Consider the following 19,031-nt stretch of genomic DNA (forward strand, 5'->3'; position numbering starts at 1 on the left):
TAGGTGACCTGTGCTCCAGGCTCTAGTTTCGTTTGTTCTCTGTGTGAGTTGTGGAAGGCAGAGTTGTGATCACTCTAAAGATGCATTTGCCATCATCTCTTAGTCCTATGATTTTCCACTAAACCATGCTCTTTAGGCCACTGATAATTAGCCAGATGATCACTGAATTCACTTTGTGAGAATTTGACTTAATACCATACGGAAAGTTGGGAGAAAGCAAAAACAGTTCAGTGTAAAACACTGGCAAGTCACATTCCTTATCTATCAAACCACACATTCCACTGGCATAAACAAAATTTTAAAGGATGACTCATGATTCAAATACAAATACTAATATAATACTAGCTAGCCATGGAGACTTGCAACACTTTTCTGAACAACAGAGAAATATCTGAAAGAGGATTTCTTATACAAATCATATGCGCTGAACTTGGGCAATAAATTTTTCAAAAGAAAGTACGAAAGCCTCACAAACATAAAAAAATGAAATCAGCATGACTGCGAACAATTTTTTCTTTGAGCTAGAGCTACAGAAAACTGCTCGCAAAGTGAAACAAGAAGCATATTTCAAATGACATAACAAAGCAAGTTATCCAAATCGATATTTGTAGAAACTGCTAACACCTCGGCTACATCTATAATTGATTCCTTTAGAAACAAGCTCAGAATTTACTTTCTCTATTTACATAAGACAAGAAAGGTGACTCCTGTGAAGAATGAATATAGGATTCAAAATTTGGCAAAGACTGAGATGATTCAAGTTGGCCCTGGACCACTAATAATGTTTTGGAAAGATTGGGTTATTAGATTAACAGTTGTCAAGATGGACACTATTTATGCAATGTTAAAGCAAACATTTTTATTAACCAAACATTTCCTAAATTGTAAGCAGAAAAGTGAAACTTGATCTGATACCTGTAGCAAATCTGAGGGCCTTCCCTGGCCCAGAACACAGAGGTCTTGTCATGATGATGGTCCACACCACTCTCATTTTGCTCAGAATGGAAGACAGCCACACCCTTTACTTTACCTGGGTTTGTTTCAAACGTGATCTGAAGAAAATTTCCTTCTTAATCAGTTCTCAGCACTTACTGCTTCCCACTGAATCATTTATCCCTATTCTTCCCAAAGCCCTGAGAACGCTTCCTCACCTCTCTAGTATTGTAGGGTCAACAGGTTGTGATGGTTAATCTCTCATTTAACAGTACCAAGAGGCTCTACTTACGTCATGCATGGAGTCCAGAAGCTTGGTCAGTTGGTAGAACCTTTGCCAGCTCTGCCCAGAATTGTTGGGACACTTAGTTACCATCTTCCTCAGTTCTTTGATGTAATTTGTCCTCATTTCTTCAAATGCGGCCTGGCTTTTGAGGCCATCCTTTGGAACTGTGTTTAGGGAATACAAACATGTAAATCCCCAGGATGGAAAACGGCATTCATATTGTAGCAGTTAAATAACCTAGAATATTTTGAGGTTTTTAGGCTCACACTTTCAGGTTGATACTGAATCGCAACTAATTGCATTTATGAACAAATATGGCAGTTATCTACTGATAAATTCATGTTCACCTCTATATACAAAGAATAATAACTGCTATTTATGGGGTGTATGTTAATATACATCTTGCATATATTAATGTGAGCTTGACCTCAGTTTTATGACATAATCATTACTCTCATTTTGTAGATGACAAAACTGAAGACTGGAGGTTTAATTCTGCCCAAGGACACAATAAATTAAGGGCAGAGAAGGGGTAGAAACCTAGGTCTATTTCCAAAGCCTGCCTCTTAACCACAATGCTACGTTGCCTTGTGGCCTGTCATCTAAGTGTTTTATGGATCCTAACTTGCCAATACTTCAGAGGTAGGAAAATATACTTTGATTTTCCAGGACAACTGGAAGAGTCACAGACAATCTAAGCTGGGGCTAGAATTAGAAAGCAACATCTTTAAATTCAAATTCAAATATCAAAGACATTTGGGGAGACTGGCCGTCTATAGGGTGGGGGAGGACAGGCATGGGGCCCTGTCGTGTGGTCTCCCAGGCAACCAGGCTGTGGGTCTGTGCACTGGTTTGTGTGTGCAAAAGAGTAACACCACAGTGGCTCTGCATGTAAGGCAAAATCTATAACTTTCAGAGGGTAAACCATGTTCTCTTTTTTCTTTGAACAAGTAAAACATTAAGGATCATGATTTCTTTTATGTAGTGGCTGGCTTTTAATTTTAAATTAAAAAATCTCATTTAGAAACAATATTTTGGGATTCAGGGCTTGGAAGCATATCAAATGTCTCTGCGTCCTGCTCAAAGGAGATGCTTTGTCCCAGGATACATGTGAAAGCCCTTATGGAGGAAAGGTGCTCCTGTGCTGAGAATGTTCTAGAAGGAGGTGCAAGGCAGAGTGTACTAAAGTATTCCCTCTGAAAATCTACCTACATGTTTGCTTTTTTTCCACCATAGCAAATAAATAGTTATGTGTATGCTTTAACTTTGAAAAATAAAATCACTTAACTTTATTTTTAGGAGATGGAGACCTAAAGAAAATTCATCTTGTGAAATTAATGTTCTGAGTTTGAAACTGCTTTTACTTTCATTTCTTAATTATACAGCATATTTGCTAATTTGTCATAACTGGGATAAATAATAATTTACTCAGGTCATCAGCCCTTTAGAATAGCTAAGTACATTTTTGACTATTATGAGAGCCCTGGAAGCTGGGAATACTGCTGTTTCCAAATTAAACCCTGTTGTCCTGTACAAAAATTATCTTACAAGTTACATTCACATCTTATGTTAATAGTCTCCTTGAATTTAATTGTTGAGGCTTTTGATTTGTGGTTTACCTAAATCTACTTTTGTGGGGGAAAAAGAAACCCCTAATAGCAATTGCATGCATTTCCTGAAGCTGCCACAATATTAGCTGTGGTTTCAAATATTTGACATTCACATTAAAAGTTAAATGCCACCCATTATATAACAAATAGTTTGTTTTCTTTAAAAATAAAGCCTTGTTTTAAAAGTATAAAACATATGAAGGATGGTAATAATCAGGATGTTAACAGTAGAACTATAGATCTACTTTCTACCAAAATTTTAGTGTTAACTTAAAACTTTCTGAAAGAAATGGCAAGTTTGCAAATACTTTGCAAATAGTGCCCATACACAGGTTAACAATTATTTTTTTAAGCTATAAAATATGGAGTAAACCTTCTGCTTTTCAACATAAATGTTTATGGAGATCATCCCATACATTAACAAATTACCTGAAATTAGAATGGAGTGAATAAATTTCACTACTATACTACTATTTGGTGTATCTGCTAAGATTAAGCAAAGACCTCCTTATGGATAGTTCTGTATTAGAAATTCTCAAGATTACAAATGATTTGTGTCAAATATTACTTATATATTGTTGCTATAACTCAAATATATTGTACCAATTTCCCAGCCAGATTTTTTAGAAGTTGAAACAAACCCACAAATAAAGAGAACTTAAGCAAAACCTCAAATTTTGGAGGTTTGCCCAGATTTTCTGAATTTACTTATTAAATGCAGCAGGGCTGCTGGAAACCATCCAAACAACTGGGGTAGAAGTTCGTCTGTTTTCCTCCATAAGCATTAAGAACACAAGATTCTCTCAATGTCATTGCTAAAAACTTTCTTGATACACTGGACATCAGGTGTGCAACTTAACAACCTAAAGAAGAAAAATTCTAACACATTCTATCACAGGTTAGCAAAATAAACTTCCTAAAGCCAGTAGCTTTATGACTCATACAATTCTTTACTTACGTTTTCCTGCCTTCTTATTTTGCTTTTCCTGCCTCTACAAAAATCAGAATTCAAAGTACTGAGCTATTTGGAAACTAATAAATTAATTTGGGTAGCTTCAAAATGATATCAGGATTGATTATAGGCTGACTGATTAAATGGTCTTAAAGGATAAGACACCAATTAAGACGGAGTAGTATCACATACATTTTTTCATTTAAATTCTATCACCCATCTGATCTATCTACATCTAGATCTATACTTGCAACATTTTTCAAGTCAGTAATGGTTAATGACATGGCTTGGAAATGAGAACAGAATCACTGTCGCTGAATTTAAAGATTCTGTTTCCAAAGTTATATTCCAAAAAGGCTAAATCGGGGTCGTCAGAAACCTGGAAGGTGAGCAGAGCAGGGAAAAAGAGCCCAGTTCTCCGAACCCTGGACCCTGGGCCCTGCCAATGAGGGGCTGCGCACAGGACCCTACAGGAGATTGGCTGAGTATAATCAGTGAGGAATGGGAGGGCCTGCGGCAAAGGGGAGAGAACATGCCCTGCCTGGGGCAATCGAATTCAATGAAAATAAAACAAGACAAAAAGCCAAGAGCAACCTAAAATACCTGTGCGGGCCAAACAAAACACAGCTGTGAGGTGCTGGTCCCACCTCTCGGCTGGGGCTGCGGCCTCCGCTGGAGTCTAGGTCCCGCCTGCTAAGCGCTCCACGCCCCCTGCTATGGTCACGTGCCACTCCACACCTCCAGCTGCGGTCACATGCCACCAACCTGCCTTTCCGCCCCTGGCTCCCCGCTCTGGAGAGAGTAGGAACAACACTGGATGTGAAGTCCAAAGCCAAGGCTTTGAGTTCTAATGCACAGAGGGTACTGGACAAAAACACATGTGTGCCTCCTTTTTGTTAGCTTCAGAAAGGGGTTACCAACTCACTGGGTTCTTTTAAGCATTAAATTAGATGTATGGCAAACCCTTCAAAAGCCGGGAGCTGCTACACGCAGGGAAGCAGATGCTTATCCAGAGTCACCATGGCATCTTCTCTTCCTGCTCTTGTCACTACTTGATTCAGCCTAACTCCTCCTTAGACCCAGTCCCTCTCTGGGGGAAAAAAAAACATCTCTTTTGACCCCTCCTATTCTCATTACCTTGAAGAGTGACTCCACCTTCTCCTAAATGACTCTACTGAAAACTGCTCCTTCCACCAACGCCCCTGGTTCATGAGACAACGGGAAGGCGGCACATGTGCTGGATTCTCTTCTCTGCTTCCAGGTGGTCAGTCAACAATCTCTCCTCCTATGAAGTCCACACCTCTCGCCCTAGCATCCCTGGCACCCAGAACATGGCCCAGTTTCCTCAGTGGCCACAGCACTTGGCTTGGAGATTTCTTCTCCATGCTGCCTCCTGCCATCATTCTTGTCTTCCTCTCATCTGATGTGAACTTTCTCAGATTCTTTTCCCTCAATTTGAAAATGTCTGTGCCCTGTGCCATTGCCCCAGGAAGAAGTGCTCAACACCCTTGCCAAAGCTAATCCTGTTTTATCTTCTCTCTGGCACTTTATGTCATCAACTTCTCTACTTTCATACCTGGTTCCAGAAGCCTAAAAAAGCTTCCCATCAATCTGCCAAGTCCCTGGCCATCAGGCCCCTGCCTGAGTCCTAATGGTCAACTCTAGTAGGCCTCGCTCTGTGCTCTCAACTTTCTCTGTGGATGCTCTGCTGTTAGTCATGCTCCTTTTGGAAACCAGTTCTTGGCTTCTAGTTTCTCTGCCTCACTGATACACCCATCTCTGCCTCTTCAGCCCTGCCATCCTCCTTTCACGTGGCTCGACTGGACCGTTTCTCTTCTTCCTGTGCCTTGGCAACCCCACTCATCATTTTAGCTTGGATGATAATTTTCTATGAGGACAATTTCATGTTTATGTCTCAATACCCAAACCTGTCTTCTGAGTGCTAGACCCAGATTCTCCCCATCTTTTGACCCATTAGGATACATCTGAAAATTAACCCATTTGAAATAGAAGTCATTTTATAAAACCCCCACCAAATCTTTTCCGATTCCCAACATGGTATCAACTGCCATCCTAGCCATTTCTCTGTGAGCAAAACCTGTGTCACTTCTGACCCATACCATTTTGTTTCCCCTTCTAGTCCATTGTCAGTTCAGCTGTGTTCCTTGAATGTCTTTGCTGTTATCCATCCTGCCACCTACCACTATCATTCCTGCTATTATTTCAATAGCCTCACAGCAGTCTCTGTGCTTCCAATCTGGCTAAGTTCTGTGTCTTTGCCTCTCTACCTCCCCCCCCCCCTTTTTCCTCTTTAATCCAGTCTACTACCAGGTACATTTTCATAAAGGCACAGAATTTAGCCTGGGTCATGTATCCCCACTGCACAAAGCCTGCAGTGCTGCACTCCTCTGCCCACACAATGAAGGTCAGGTGTCTTCAACAGACACTGAATATCCTGGTCCAACCTCCATCCCAACCTTATTCCTCACTCCTCTCCAACCCCACATCACCTTATACACCTTGAAAAATTAAATGAATAAAGAAGAAAAAAAAATTAAAAATTAATGGGTAAACCACCTCACCCTGAACAAAGTTCTAACACCTGGATATGTTTTCCCACATCTCCATACTTGCTTACATCATCCCCTGACAGGAATGACATCTCAGACCTCATATCCAATTCATAGCCTTGCAAAGCTTGCCAAGATTCACCTTTACCATGTATCCCTCTCTGACCTTCAAAACTAAATATGCTCCCTCCTTTTTGAGCCACTGTGACCCTCTTTATCTTCTATCTTGATTGGATGATCCCTTTCCACAACATACTAAACGTATCTTTGAATTTATCTTATAGTAAAACTTGCTGAGGGCAGAAACTGTACCCTGTAGAATCCTACTACACAGAAAAAACAGACAGTCAATATTTAGTGGTGGGATGGATGAGGAAATGAAGGAATATGCTCTTAGTTCACCCAAAGCCTCCTACTCTCCAAGTAACGTAGTTCACCAAAGACCTTCTCTCACCTCCTCAAAAAAAAAAAATTTTTTTTTTTTTTAATACCAACTACCTGACACTGAAAATAGGCTCATCTCCTTAGAGGTCAGATCATCGGACGATGTAGAAAAAGTGCACAAGTGGACATCAACTTACTTGTGCTTAGCAGCAGCAAAACTTTCATAATGGTATACTCTTCAAAGGTGAGCTGCAGTCGAACGAACTGTAGGCTGATCTGATGCATCCCCTGGCATAGTTCATACATGGCAGACTGATGCATCTTTTCTCTGCAAATGAAAAAAAAAATATTCTGAGAATACACGGCTCAGTATCAAGTCCAGACTGGTGGCCCAAGGCAGCTTAGTCAGAAATCTGAGTCAGTTTCCCCTCTATCTTCAACATGGAGCAGATACGTATCCAAAGACAAGTTAGATGCTTTTCCCACTGATGGCTAAATTGCCTCTAGACCAACTCTGCCACCCCATTTCCTAGTGCCCTGTAACAATGTGCCAGAAGCATGAACACCAAACTTTTTCAAAGCATGCCATTATTTCATGTCAAGAGTAATGACTGGTCGTATTGTGTTATATAGTGAGATCATCCAGAGAGCAGAGGGGCCACTGTGATGTGGGGTGAAGCCCACAGGCTTCTGTTCCTTTTCAGCCAGAGAGAGCAGGCACTTTACTGTTTTTGACAAACTACTAGATGCTGTGAACACGGAACAGTGATTCAGTCTTATTTCCATGCGGACCTCCCTTACAGAAGTCATAAAACATGACTGTTAACTGTTTGAAACAGTACACTTGAAAAGGAAATTGAACAAAATTTTGAAATGTGAGACTCTTGAACAGAATCCTTCTGATAAAGGGGAAAAGCAATGTGGGAAACAAAGGCAAAAGAAAAAATTAAATTTCCCTACTACTTATAGCCCACTGACAAATTCTTGAAAGAGGGAGAGTGACTTTCCTCTAGGAACTCAGCTGCCTTGATGTTAATACTTTGCTAAGGGCAAAAGGTAATCTTAGCTTAACATTATCCTGCCCCCGACCCAGGATCCAGTAATTCTACTTTAATATATAAAAATTCTGTTGGAAACTTCCTTTATCACTACCCACTCCAAAATATAGGTTTGTAATCCTCCTCTAAGCATATGGCCCACTGATACTCATCTAAAGAGTCTCATGACTAAGGTTATATTAGACAGTAATAAATGACCTTTTCCTAATAGTTAGCCAGCTCAAGGTCCTGGAAACCTTGCTTCCAAAATTCCTTAGAGATTAACACTATCCCTAAACCCCTTCCAACTTGGAAGTATATAATCGGCCACTCCTTATGACCCCAGTGCAGATTTTTCTGCCTACAGATCTTGTTTCCATGCTTTTTTTTTTTTTTTAAAGATTTTATTTATTTGACAGAGAGAGACACAGTGAGAGAGGGAACACTAGCAGGGGGAGTGGAAGAGGGAGAAGCAGGCTTCCCGCTGAGCAGCGAGCCCGATGTGGGGATCAATCCCAGGACCCTGGGATCATGACCTGAGCCGAAGGCAGATGCTTAACGACTGAGCCACCCAGGCGCCCCCTGTTTTCATGCTTTAATAAAACCACCTTTTTGCACCAAAGATGTCTCAAGAATTCTTTCTTGGCTATTGGCTCTGAACTCCAACATTCCCAGTGTTAGGAGTTTAGGGTAATATATGCATGTTTCTACTTGGACAACCAACCAATCAATCCTCTCCCTCCACCAAGTCTAAATTTCTTCTTTCTTTCCTTCCTTCCTTTCTCTCTTTTTAAAAGATTTTACTTATTTATCTGAGAGAGTGAGTGAGAGAGAGAGCAAGCACAAACCAGGGAGGAGCAAAGGGAGAAGCAGACTCCCTGCTGAGCAGGAAGCCCAATGGGACTCCAGGATCATGACCTGAGCTGAAGGCAGACACTTAACTGACTGAGCCACCCAGCCATCCCACTTGCTTTTTTTTTTTTTTTTATGTGGGAGGAGGGTACACAGAGGAGCATGCATGCTAGTAAGGAGAAGGGCAGAGGGAAAGAATCCTCAAGCAGACTCCCCACTGGGTGCAGAGCCTGATGCAGAGCTTGATCCCATGACCCATGAGATCCAATGACCTGAGCCAAAACCAAGACTCAGACACTCAATTGACTGAGCCACCCATGTGCCCCAAAATGTTTCCATAAAAATCTACATTATATAACAACAGAAGTCATCATTGTCTCTTTTTGTGAGAAGTAAACAAAGCATCAGTTATTTTTTAAGATTTTCCTTCTCAAAGTAGTAAATCTTTTGGGAAGTCCTCATAACTATTGTTTTATGATGGCTAGAATCTAATAAATGAAAAAGAGACTATTAGTGAAAAAGGAAATGGACTTGATAAAGGCCAAAGAAACAGAAAGAGGTCCTGATGGCTGATCTATTTCTATGGCTGATGGACAGCAGGCAGAAGTCTGTAGGACAGCAACACTGCAGGACGTCTCCCAGGACTCATTCTTGGGTTCCCCTCATTGGCAGAAATCCCTTTCACCTCAACTCTGAAAGCCACCTGTATAGAACCCATAATGGAACACAGAACATTTTCTCTGATTATTGTATGTCTTTTGTCTCCCATCATCTGGAAGATATTTTTAATTATGTAAATGTTTTAAACACACACACACACACACACACACACACACACACACACACAGAATAATAGCAGGAGCCTCTACATCTGCCATCTAGAACTAACAATGTAAATAAATGCTAATATTTTTGTCATATTTATTTCAGATCTTTAAAATTAAACATGGCAGAGTTACACCCTGCTCTCTCTTCCTCCCGCCTCCCATTCATCTTCATTCGAGAAGGGAACTGCCCACTTTGGAAGACTACCATTTCCTCTCAGAGGTATATATTTTACTGCCACATGTATGTGTCTATAAAAACAGCATACACTACCTGTTTTGTTTTATGTAAGTTTGTAATTCAACATGCACATCCTTCTGCAACTTATTTTTTATTCAATGTTATAATTCTGAGATGTATCCATTTTAATACAGGTAACCATAAATTAATTTGTTTCCACTGATGCAAGTTTCATTTGTTTAAATATATCACAATTTACTTATCCATTCCATTACTGATGGTCACTTGGACTGTTTCCTCTTTATCGCTATTATGAATGATGCCCAAGGAACATCCTAGGGCATTAATCTAGGATACAGAATGAAAGCAGAACTGCTGAGTCACACATCAGTGCACATCTGCTGCTTTCATTCCAACCAGTAAGAGATAAGAATTTCCTTTTATTCCACCCCCCACCAAATCTGTTGCCAGCTGACAGGTGTTGAAAGGATAGCCCCATTGGTGCTTTTATTTGCATTTCCATTAACACCAGTAGGCAGAACATTTTTCAAATGTTTTCTGACCATTTGGGTTTCTTCTTTGGTGATTTGTCTCTTCATATCTTTACCCATTTTATTGTAAGCTTTTCCTCCTCTATCACTAAGTAACACCATCTTTAATCCTAGTATTTTTTTGCCTTAAAAATTTTGTCCGATAATAATTTTGTTTCTTCTTTTCTCTTCCTTCCTTCCTTCAACTTTCTTCTGCTCTCTCTTTAGAATTTGCCTGTTATGCTTTTTTTAATCCCTTATTTTCAAATGTCCCAAATAATTATATTTCACATGTCTCTTACATAAGCAGCAAAAAACTGGATTTAAAAAGTCTGAGTCTCTGTATTTTAACAACTCAGTTTAATCTGTTCTCCTTTACCGTGATTACTGATGGTTTGGGATTTTTTTTTTTCCCTAGCATTTTAACTTTCTCTCCTCTTTTCCTTCTCTTTTTCCACTTTACTGCCTTTTACTGGGTTGATCCAGCTTTTAAAAAATTCCCCTCTTTGCTCCAGTACTGGATTTAGAAAGTACGCTTTTATTTTTACTCTTTAAATAATTATCAAGTTGTGAATTTGTATACTTAAAAGTCAAAAGTTAATCAACAGCTTTTCCATAACAAGCAAACAAACAAAGTCAACTGTCTTTGGTCTACTGCTTCCAGTTCTCCTTGTTACAGGTCTTTAGAACTTAGATTACACCTGTTTTCACATCCCTCCTGAAATCAGTCCTCCTCAGACCCACATGCCCTCATCTGTCTCATTAATGATGGGTTTCTTTGATTACCACTGTTTCTTATACCTTAGCTCATACTTCAGGGTTTTTTGTTTTTGTTTTGTTTTGTTTTGTTTTACATATTAAAGAATATTTTTTTCATAATTCTTTAAATAGTGGTCAGCCATTGAAAGTTTAAGTCTTTCCATCTTGATTTGTCTGAAAATCTCTTTATTTCACCTTCATTCTTCACAAAATTATAGATTTCCAGCTTGACAGGTAATTGCCCTCTGTACTTTGAAGCTAGTACTCCACTGTAGTTGGGCCTTAAGACCTGCTTTTGTGGAAATTTGTTAGTCTAGTTGTCATTCTTTTACAGGTAATCTGCATTTTCTCTTTGGTAGCTTATCCCAAATTCCCTGTTTATTTGATGTCTCTAGCTTCATTCCAAAGAGCCTGAGTGCAGAGTAGTATTTCTCCTGCTTGGGACTCAATAGCCCTATTTTATTGGAAGGTGTAAGTATTTCTTCAGTTCTGAAATGTCCTTAGACATTGTTTCTTCAAGTATCACCCCTGTCCCATTCCTGCTTTTTCTTTTTGAACTCCTATTAGCAGTGCATTGGATCTTCTCACTGTGTCCTCCACATCAACCCTCCTTTTGTAGTCTAGGTGATTTTCTTAGATCTGTCTTCTAACTATATATTTTTGTGTCTAATATGTTTAATGTCTACAGTATTTTAATGACAATATTTTTCATGTCTAGGTGCCTAGAAATATTCTATTTAGTTCCTTCTCAGACATCTCTGTTATTTTCCATAAGGCACTTCTTATTTACTGGCTATTATATCTTCTTTCTCTAAATTATGTCTTTATCTGTTATATCTCTAAATACTTTTAACATTATATCTCATAGTTTCTTTCAGAGTTTGCTTTTGTTTGTTCAACTTTTGGGGCTGCTCATATGCATACCTACCACACACTGTTTTGGCCTGGGTGAATCCCGGGGCACTGACGATGGAAGGGACTCTACAGGAAGTCTCAGCATTTACAACTGTTAGAGGTAGAAGCATTCCACTTGTTCTGGACCAGTTTTTATGCTAATTTCTTAGCTTAAATGCTTTTTGCAAGACTTGTGTAGTTTAAATTTAGATTCTGCATTTGATGTGATACAGGCTTGTGTTTCTTATTTCTTTCAGCTTCCCTGCCATGTCCCTGGGCTGGCTGGCATGTTGAGTTGTGCTGTCCTTGTTAGGAGACAGTGAAATCGCTGCAGAGCCATGGCTTTATGCAAGAGGCTCCATTTCTGGCCCCAGCCTTGCTGGAGTCTATGTTCTTGATTCCTGTTCCTGTTTGTGTTCTTATATGCACCCCTAAGGCATTTATCTACATCCACGAGTCTGTGGGCCAACTACAGCTTTAGCTCCAAGTTACACCACTCTGGCTGTGAATTCCCTCTTCTTGCACCTGTTCTCCCCCCCTCCCTTTTAAAGCTTGCCTATATATTTAAGACTTTCTTTTTTAAATGCAGAATTTCTATGTGTTTAGAGGGAAAAAAAGGCTCAGTTCAGTTTCACCATCCTGATTGCTAACTACAAGCTTCTTAAAGGCAGGATCCACGTCTGGCTCACCTTTCTGAATGTCAAGTAGAATATGATAGCCAAGTATCATGTGTCAATCTTTGCTCAATAAATATTTCATGAATGAATGAGAGAGAAGAAAAAAGTGAAGACAACAAAATGATTTGCATATGATGATGATGATTAGAGCAAGAGAATACTGAAAATTTACACAAAGGTCAAATGTCTAATAAAATAGGGCATTTATGAAGTTCTTCAAAACTTTCTCCAAAAAAGGAGAGATTTTGGTTGTAAAATGGGATGGAGCGAGTAACAAATCAGGATATCCGTGGAATACAGCACAACATGCATTTGATGCTTGACAAATGAAAGAGTGGACTCCTGTGCATTTGATTCCTTAGGCCACCTAGTGCTGGAGAGAGCACAGGCACCCTTGACTTTAGCCCAGCAGGGTCTGCAGATGTGCCGCCCATGGGCCCTTCAGGGTGCTGGCTTTGTCAACCTGTGAGCACATCACTTTTGAGACCCAGACTCATTGCATGTCAAACTGGGATACTAATAATAATTCCAACCTTGCAGAAATGTAGAAACCAATTATATGCAAATTCTTAAATTACAAAGTATTATTAGCTTTTTTTTTTTTTTTGTATAATAAAGAAAATAAAATTCTTCTTCTTGAGAGACCAGTGATCATTTCAGTTAAAACAAAGCAAGGAATAATCAAATTCTCGAGATGACTTTACAGGAAAACAATATTATATTGTTACCATTATTTCTCTATGTAGGGTAAGGCAGGAGAAAACTCAGAGATTGTAGGTTTTCAGGGAAGTGGAAGGAACTTGCCGGGAGTAGAACGAGAGGGCTCAGCACCTCCGTGTCAAAGTGTTTCTGTTCTCAGATGTGTCGACAAAACATCCACACACTGATTAAGGTGACTTGAAGTGAGACCTCAGATGCTACTTGAAGATGAGAGCATGGGTGACCACACACCTAAAGGAAGCTTGTTTTTGCCCCTTCAGTATGAAAGCATCTCTTTACCTCTTTCCTGAGGTCTTATTCCCTGAGTAACCTCCATGGTCTTCACAGCTATCACTTATGGGGTGCCTAACATCCACCAATGCTAAATTCAGTCTTGCTAATTCTCACAGTGCCCTGTGAAGAATTATCCTCATGTTCACGATAGGGAAATGAAGGTACATGAAGCAGCCAGAAGTGACCCCATGTTCTCCACTTCGTACCTCAGGTCGTCTTCTCTCTCCATGCTTGCCAACAGCTCAGCGCTGTTTTAGCTTTTACTCCAGAGGATCTCTTTCCAACTATGAAGAGATGTTTGGTACCTCATATGTTTTCTTATTATATTCACTTATTTGTTTATTCTTTGCTCCCCATTACGTGGTAAGATTTTGTGTTTTCAAACTCCACTGCTGTTTCCACTGCATGAAATTGAGTTCTCTAAATGAAGAGCACTGGGTACTCAATATAGCTTGAAATCTCAGGAAAATAGGCCATCTTAAAAACACATTTTACATCACATCGTTTTTGCACAATTAGATTAAATGCACGGAAATGTACATCCATAGAAGTTGAAACAAGGACAACCTTTTTGGCATGACACTGGTATTAATTTTGCAATATTACTTCACAGAAATACTCTTTGCTATATGCTTTTATTCATTTTATAATCTTACCTCATCTTCAGTAGAATAATGTAAAAATACATGAACGACTTTGCGAAAAAGGTGAAATCTGTATAATGCTTAAAAATATAAAAGTCAGTGCAGAAGTTATCCCTGAATGCTAAACTAATATGGAGGCAGTGGAAGATTACTAAAGTAGGAAATATCCCTGTATTCAAGTGAACATTAGACCTGAATAACTGACAGCCTTCTGAACAGGGGGCACATGTTACGCATTTCTAAACATCTCATTTGCAGGAAAAGAATGAACTCTATTTTTGGATAAATAAATAACAACAACCAAAATGGGCACAGAGACCTAGTTCTGATTCCAAAGGCCTTGGGATAAAATCTACAAGAATGATAGTCCTAAAATATTTTTTAAAAACACTTTGAAAAAAGGAAAAAGAAAAAGAAGAAAAAGAAAAAAGAAATATTTCAATAGTTTTGAAAACCTATCATTTTCTCAAACTAAGAAACCAATTTTATTCATAGCTATAACTTCATCTGGTTCTCTCTGAGAACACCCATTACACTAAACTACAATCACAGGGTCATTTGGAAATAGTTTTAAAATATTAAAATAATCTAACATCTCCAAACCTGATTAACTTGGAACAAAAGTGAATAATTGAAGAGTTGGGAAATATATTTTTCCTGGCCTTTGAGAGAACTTGGGATTGAAAATGGAGTTCATTTTCATGGTAACAGTGGGAATGAGAAAAAGCCCTATTATAATCAGAGTAGGAAGGATGTTCCCAATTTATTTTTTGTTATTTATTTACTTATTTGGAGGGTACAGAGAGAGCAAGCGAGCAGGGGGAAGGGAAGAGGCAGAAGGAGAGAGAGAATCTCAAGCAGACCCCCCACTGAATGTGGGGCTCCATCTCACAAGCCTGAGATCATGACCTGAGCCAAAATCAAGAACTGGAAGCTTACCTGACTGAGCCACTCAGATGCCCCACGAAGTTCACAATTTAAATGATCTGTATGCTAATTTCTGGCTCTTAATTTAACTAAAGAACTGAACAACTTTTGGATTTATAGGGCCCATGCCATCTTGCCATTATTACGTTACCAGTGTTGCCTGACTTTATGAGGCTAGTCTTCTGAACTATGTATGGGTCCATGGCTGTCAAAACGAACACTTCTGTTTTGGTATTCAAGTACTGGCTTACCAAGACACTACTCAAAAGGTATTTGAGAAGCTTAGTCATTCGGTTACCTCCGCTCATTTGGAAGCAGCTGATTTGGGAAATTACTGACCCAAATTAAAGGAAATCCTGGAATCATATTTATGTTCTGTTCTGTTGGAAGTAAATATCTGATAAGCCCAAATGACAAACCTTTCCAAACTATGGGTATCTGCAGAACTCAGGAGCTCTAAGTATTAACCTGAACACCTATTGTGGGTCATCATGCTCTGGCTTCTACATGGAGGATGCAAACTAACTTCTTAAAAGAGACTGCAAAAATTTAAAGCAGGGTCTCAGAGAGACATCTGTACGTACATATTCATAGCAGCATTACTCACAATATCCAAAATGTGGAAGCAACCCAAGTGTCCTTCAATGGATGAATGGATAAACAAAATGTGGCATATACATTTGATGGAATATTATTTAGCCTTAGAAAGGATATTCTGACACATGAGCCAATACAAACGCACAAAATGATATTCTGTTAAGTAAATGAGCCAGTTACAAAAAGTCAAATACTGTAAGATTCCACTTAAATGAGGTACCTGGAGTAGTCAAACTTGTAGAGATAGGAAGTGGAATGGCCACTCCCAGGGACTGGGGGAAGGGAGGAAAAAGCACTTATTTACATAACATTGTGAATGCACGTAGCATTACTGAGATGCATAATCAGAAATGCTCAAGTTGGTATATTTTACGTTATGGGTATTTTATCACAACTGAAAAACAATTTAACTAGAAACAAGAAAGAATCTCTGCAACCATGAGACTATCTGCTATACTCTGATAGAGATTAAGAGACTAGGGTTTGTGTTTAATTAAGTAACTTCTCTTAGAGTTCAGGCTTTTCCTTCATTCTTCTTCTTTTATAATATATAAAATGTCTCTTTTCTTCACTGTTTTTACTACTTGCTTTCGGCCTTTTTGTGTCTTGATGGATTTTCACTGTATGTGCTTTTACTGCAGGCTGTGCTAAATGCTTTTTAAAAGAAGGAAGGGTAAAAATTCTTTTAATAAACCATAATTTCAACAAAGTCAGTCACAGAAACACTTTCTAAAAGGCCTGTCTGCCGTAATTTTGGTACCCTTAGGGAGAAGGGAAAATAGAACTACCTTTATCACTCTTTTCTCTTTCTAAGAATTCACATTTAATAAACATAATCCTTTCACATTGGCTGATTTTATAAATGCCAAAGCAAAAAAGTTCCCAGCTCTTCCACCTATGGGAGCCAAGGAAAGGTACAGTGACATTTCTTAACTGAAGTTTCTTTAGCAATATTGCACTTAACTGTACCGTGGTCACCTGCATGCCTTTTAGGAAAGGAAAGCATCACTTTATTTAGTGAGGAACTACAAAAATAAACTTCTGAAACATTTCTATTTAGCCCACGATTAAACAATCACCAACTCCCATCACTCTGAAGGTCCTTGTCCTCCTCCTGGAGAAGCATCTCTGATTGATTTTTGTTATGTGCACAGGTCCCAAATGACACCAGTACTAAATAAATATCTGGTAGCCCCTGAGATTACATAAATCCAATGGATTTCACAGACTTTGAGATGCTCTTAAAATGTACATATATTGGGGCACCTGGATGGCTCAGTTGGTGAAGCGTGTAATTCTTGATTTCAGGGTTGTGAGTTCGAGCCCCATGCTGGGTGTAGAGATGACTTAAAATCTTAAAAAATATATGTATTTTATATAAATATATACATATATGTATTTTATATATAAATATATAAGCTATATATATATAATTTATATATATAAATAAAACACAGCAAAGCTCATTCAGGGCTGGACTCCTTGAAGTCCTTGGCATCTCAGGAAGGCCCTTCAAAAACCTGTTTGCTAACATGCTACTACTTCCGTAAATTGCTCCTAGGAATGCATGCGTGTATTACATTGTTGGAATGCATACAACAGCCGTGTCAATCTTATAACACAGAGTAAAATAACTTGAGTGCTACGGTACACGCACAATCACAGCCGATCTGAGAGGCCAGATCTTACATCTGATGCTGCAAACGACACCATCATGTCTGAATCAATGTGACATCTTGTTAAGTGGTCAGTGTAACAGATGGTCCTTGTCTTAGGCGTGTTATTTTTCTAAAAAAATAACATGCAGAAACAGGTTTTTTTTTTCCCAAACCTTAATTAGAATAAAAATGACCTCAATTTCAACATTCAAATCATTCCAGTTTATGGTATACATTTTTTTTTTTTTTCCATCATCTTAGCAGATTTTCCCCTCACTGACAAACAAGATCTATCTGTAGAAGGCCTCTCACGCTCGCTGCAGTTCTGGTATGTGTTAGAGCACCTGTGCCATTTATTTACAGCCAGCCCAGAACTCAGCCACTTTGGTCTAGGAACTGATGGACAATGTTTTTTGTGGTTGTCTTATTGTACCAGTGAGTGGGATCCGTGGTCTCCGTGACATCCACTGATTCTCTAATAATCTTACATGGTCAACTCTAGTACAAGTTAAAAGATAATTCAGTGTTTTGTCACCTTAACTGATGTCCCAAAAGGGATGTGTTTTTGTGGAAGTGCCCTTGAATCTAAGCATCACAGTTGCCACTGACGGTAGTAGATATTACGCTGATCAAAATAGGATCTGACAATCTAAACATTTAGAAGGGGCTTGGTTACATGGCAACCATAATTTACCACTGACAGTCCTAAAATCATCAAAAAAATTCTTCTAACCATATATTTTATATATAGTGTTTTGTATAAAAAAAAGTCTTTGGTACCTTAGATTTTTATATACTTACATATTAGTATTTCTTTTGGATATAAGGACACATGTTTCTGGTAGAGCAAAGAAAACACGAAGTCATAACCCACTGTGAAAATTTCCTCTTGACTGCTATATTAAGGTGGAAATATCCAACAGCAAGCTTACAACCTTATGAGCACTTCATAAAATCCAAACCATGTTAAGACTTAACACCTGAATTTCTCTCCACACAGAAAGGATAGAAAAACCCAATATTCTCTGGTGAAAGAATTTTTTAAAAATTATCCAAGCCTCACTTTTGTAGGATATAGACTCTAATACTAACTTTCTGCAGATATAATGGTATGCAGAACACAGACATTTCAATAAAAGACAGAAAACCTTTGTGACTTATTATCACTTCAAACAAGGACATTTTGGGTATATACTTAAAGACACTGCTTAATTTCAATAAACGACCAGTTTCCTCTCTTGTAAAAAAGGAGCCGTAAAACAGTAAGATTCCCACCTGATAACTAGGGAACTTCAAGAATGTGAACAAAGTTAATTGCTGAATTCGGGAGTATGGCTAGACTGTCGTGGGCATAAAGGGTGACAGCAAATCACTTTTCCTAGTACAAAAAAAGATTTGTATTAAATTGCAACTTATGGAGTCGTATTCTTCGTGACGCAAAAGGCACATTCCTCTAGCAACAGACCTGGCACAGGTTATAAGGACGAACATTTACTCTGATAAAGCCCAGGTATGAGGTTATGCTTCCGAGGCAAGAGCGGAATGTGGCTCACACTTGCAGAGGTGACTTTCCCAGTGTGTGCATGGGTTGGGGTGGAGATGTGGAAGGTAGCGAGCAGCTGTGCTCCCGTTCCAGGATCACAGACTCCTTCTTCTATCCGCAGTGCCTTCCTTTGGAAGAAGAAAATAGCTAAAATAGCTAAGCCTCTAGAGACTGTTATCA

General features: G+C 38.9%; 1 protein-coding gene across 1 annotated transcript in view; it reads right to left on the minus strand.

Moving 5' to 3' along the window:
- Positions 1-19,031, minus strand: part of NR3C2 (nuclear receptor subfamily 3 group C member 2) — a 337,320-nt gene that overhangs the window by 34,432 nt on the left and 283,857 nt on the right. Inside the window, 2 exon segments of the mRNA XM_047717601.1 lie at positions 1,226-1,383; positions 6,933-7,063. Of these exon segments, the coding sequence (XP_047573557.1) occupies positions 1,226-1,383; positions 6,933-7,063 (289 nt within the window).

This window comes from Lutra lutra, chromosome 2, assembly GCF_902655055.1.
Source record: "Lutra lutra chromosome 2, mLutLut1.2, whole genome shotgun sequence".
Lineage (NCBI taxonomy): Eukaryota > Metazoa > Chordata > Mammalia > Carnivora > Mustelidae > Lutra > Lutra lutra.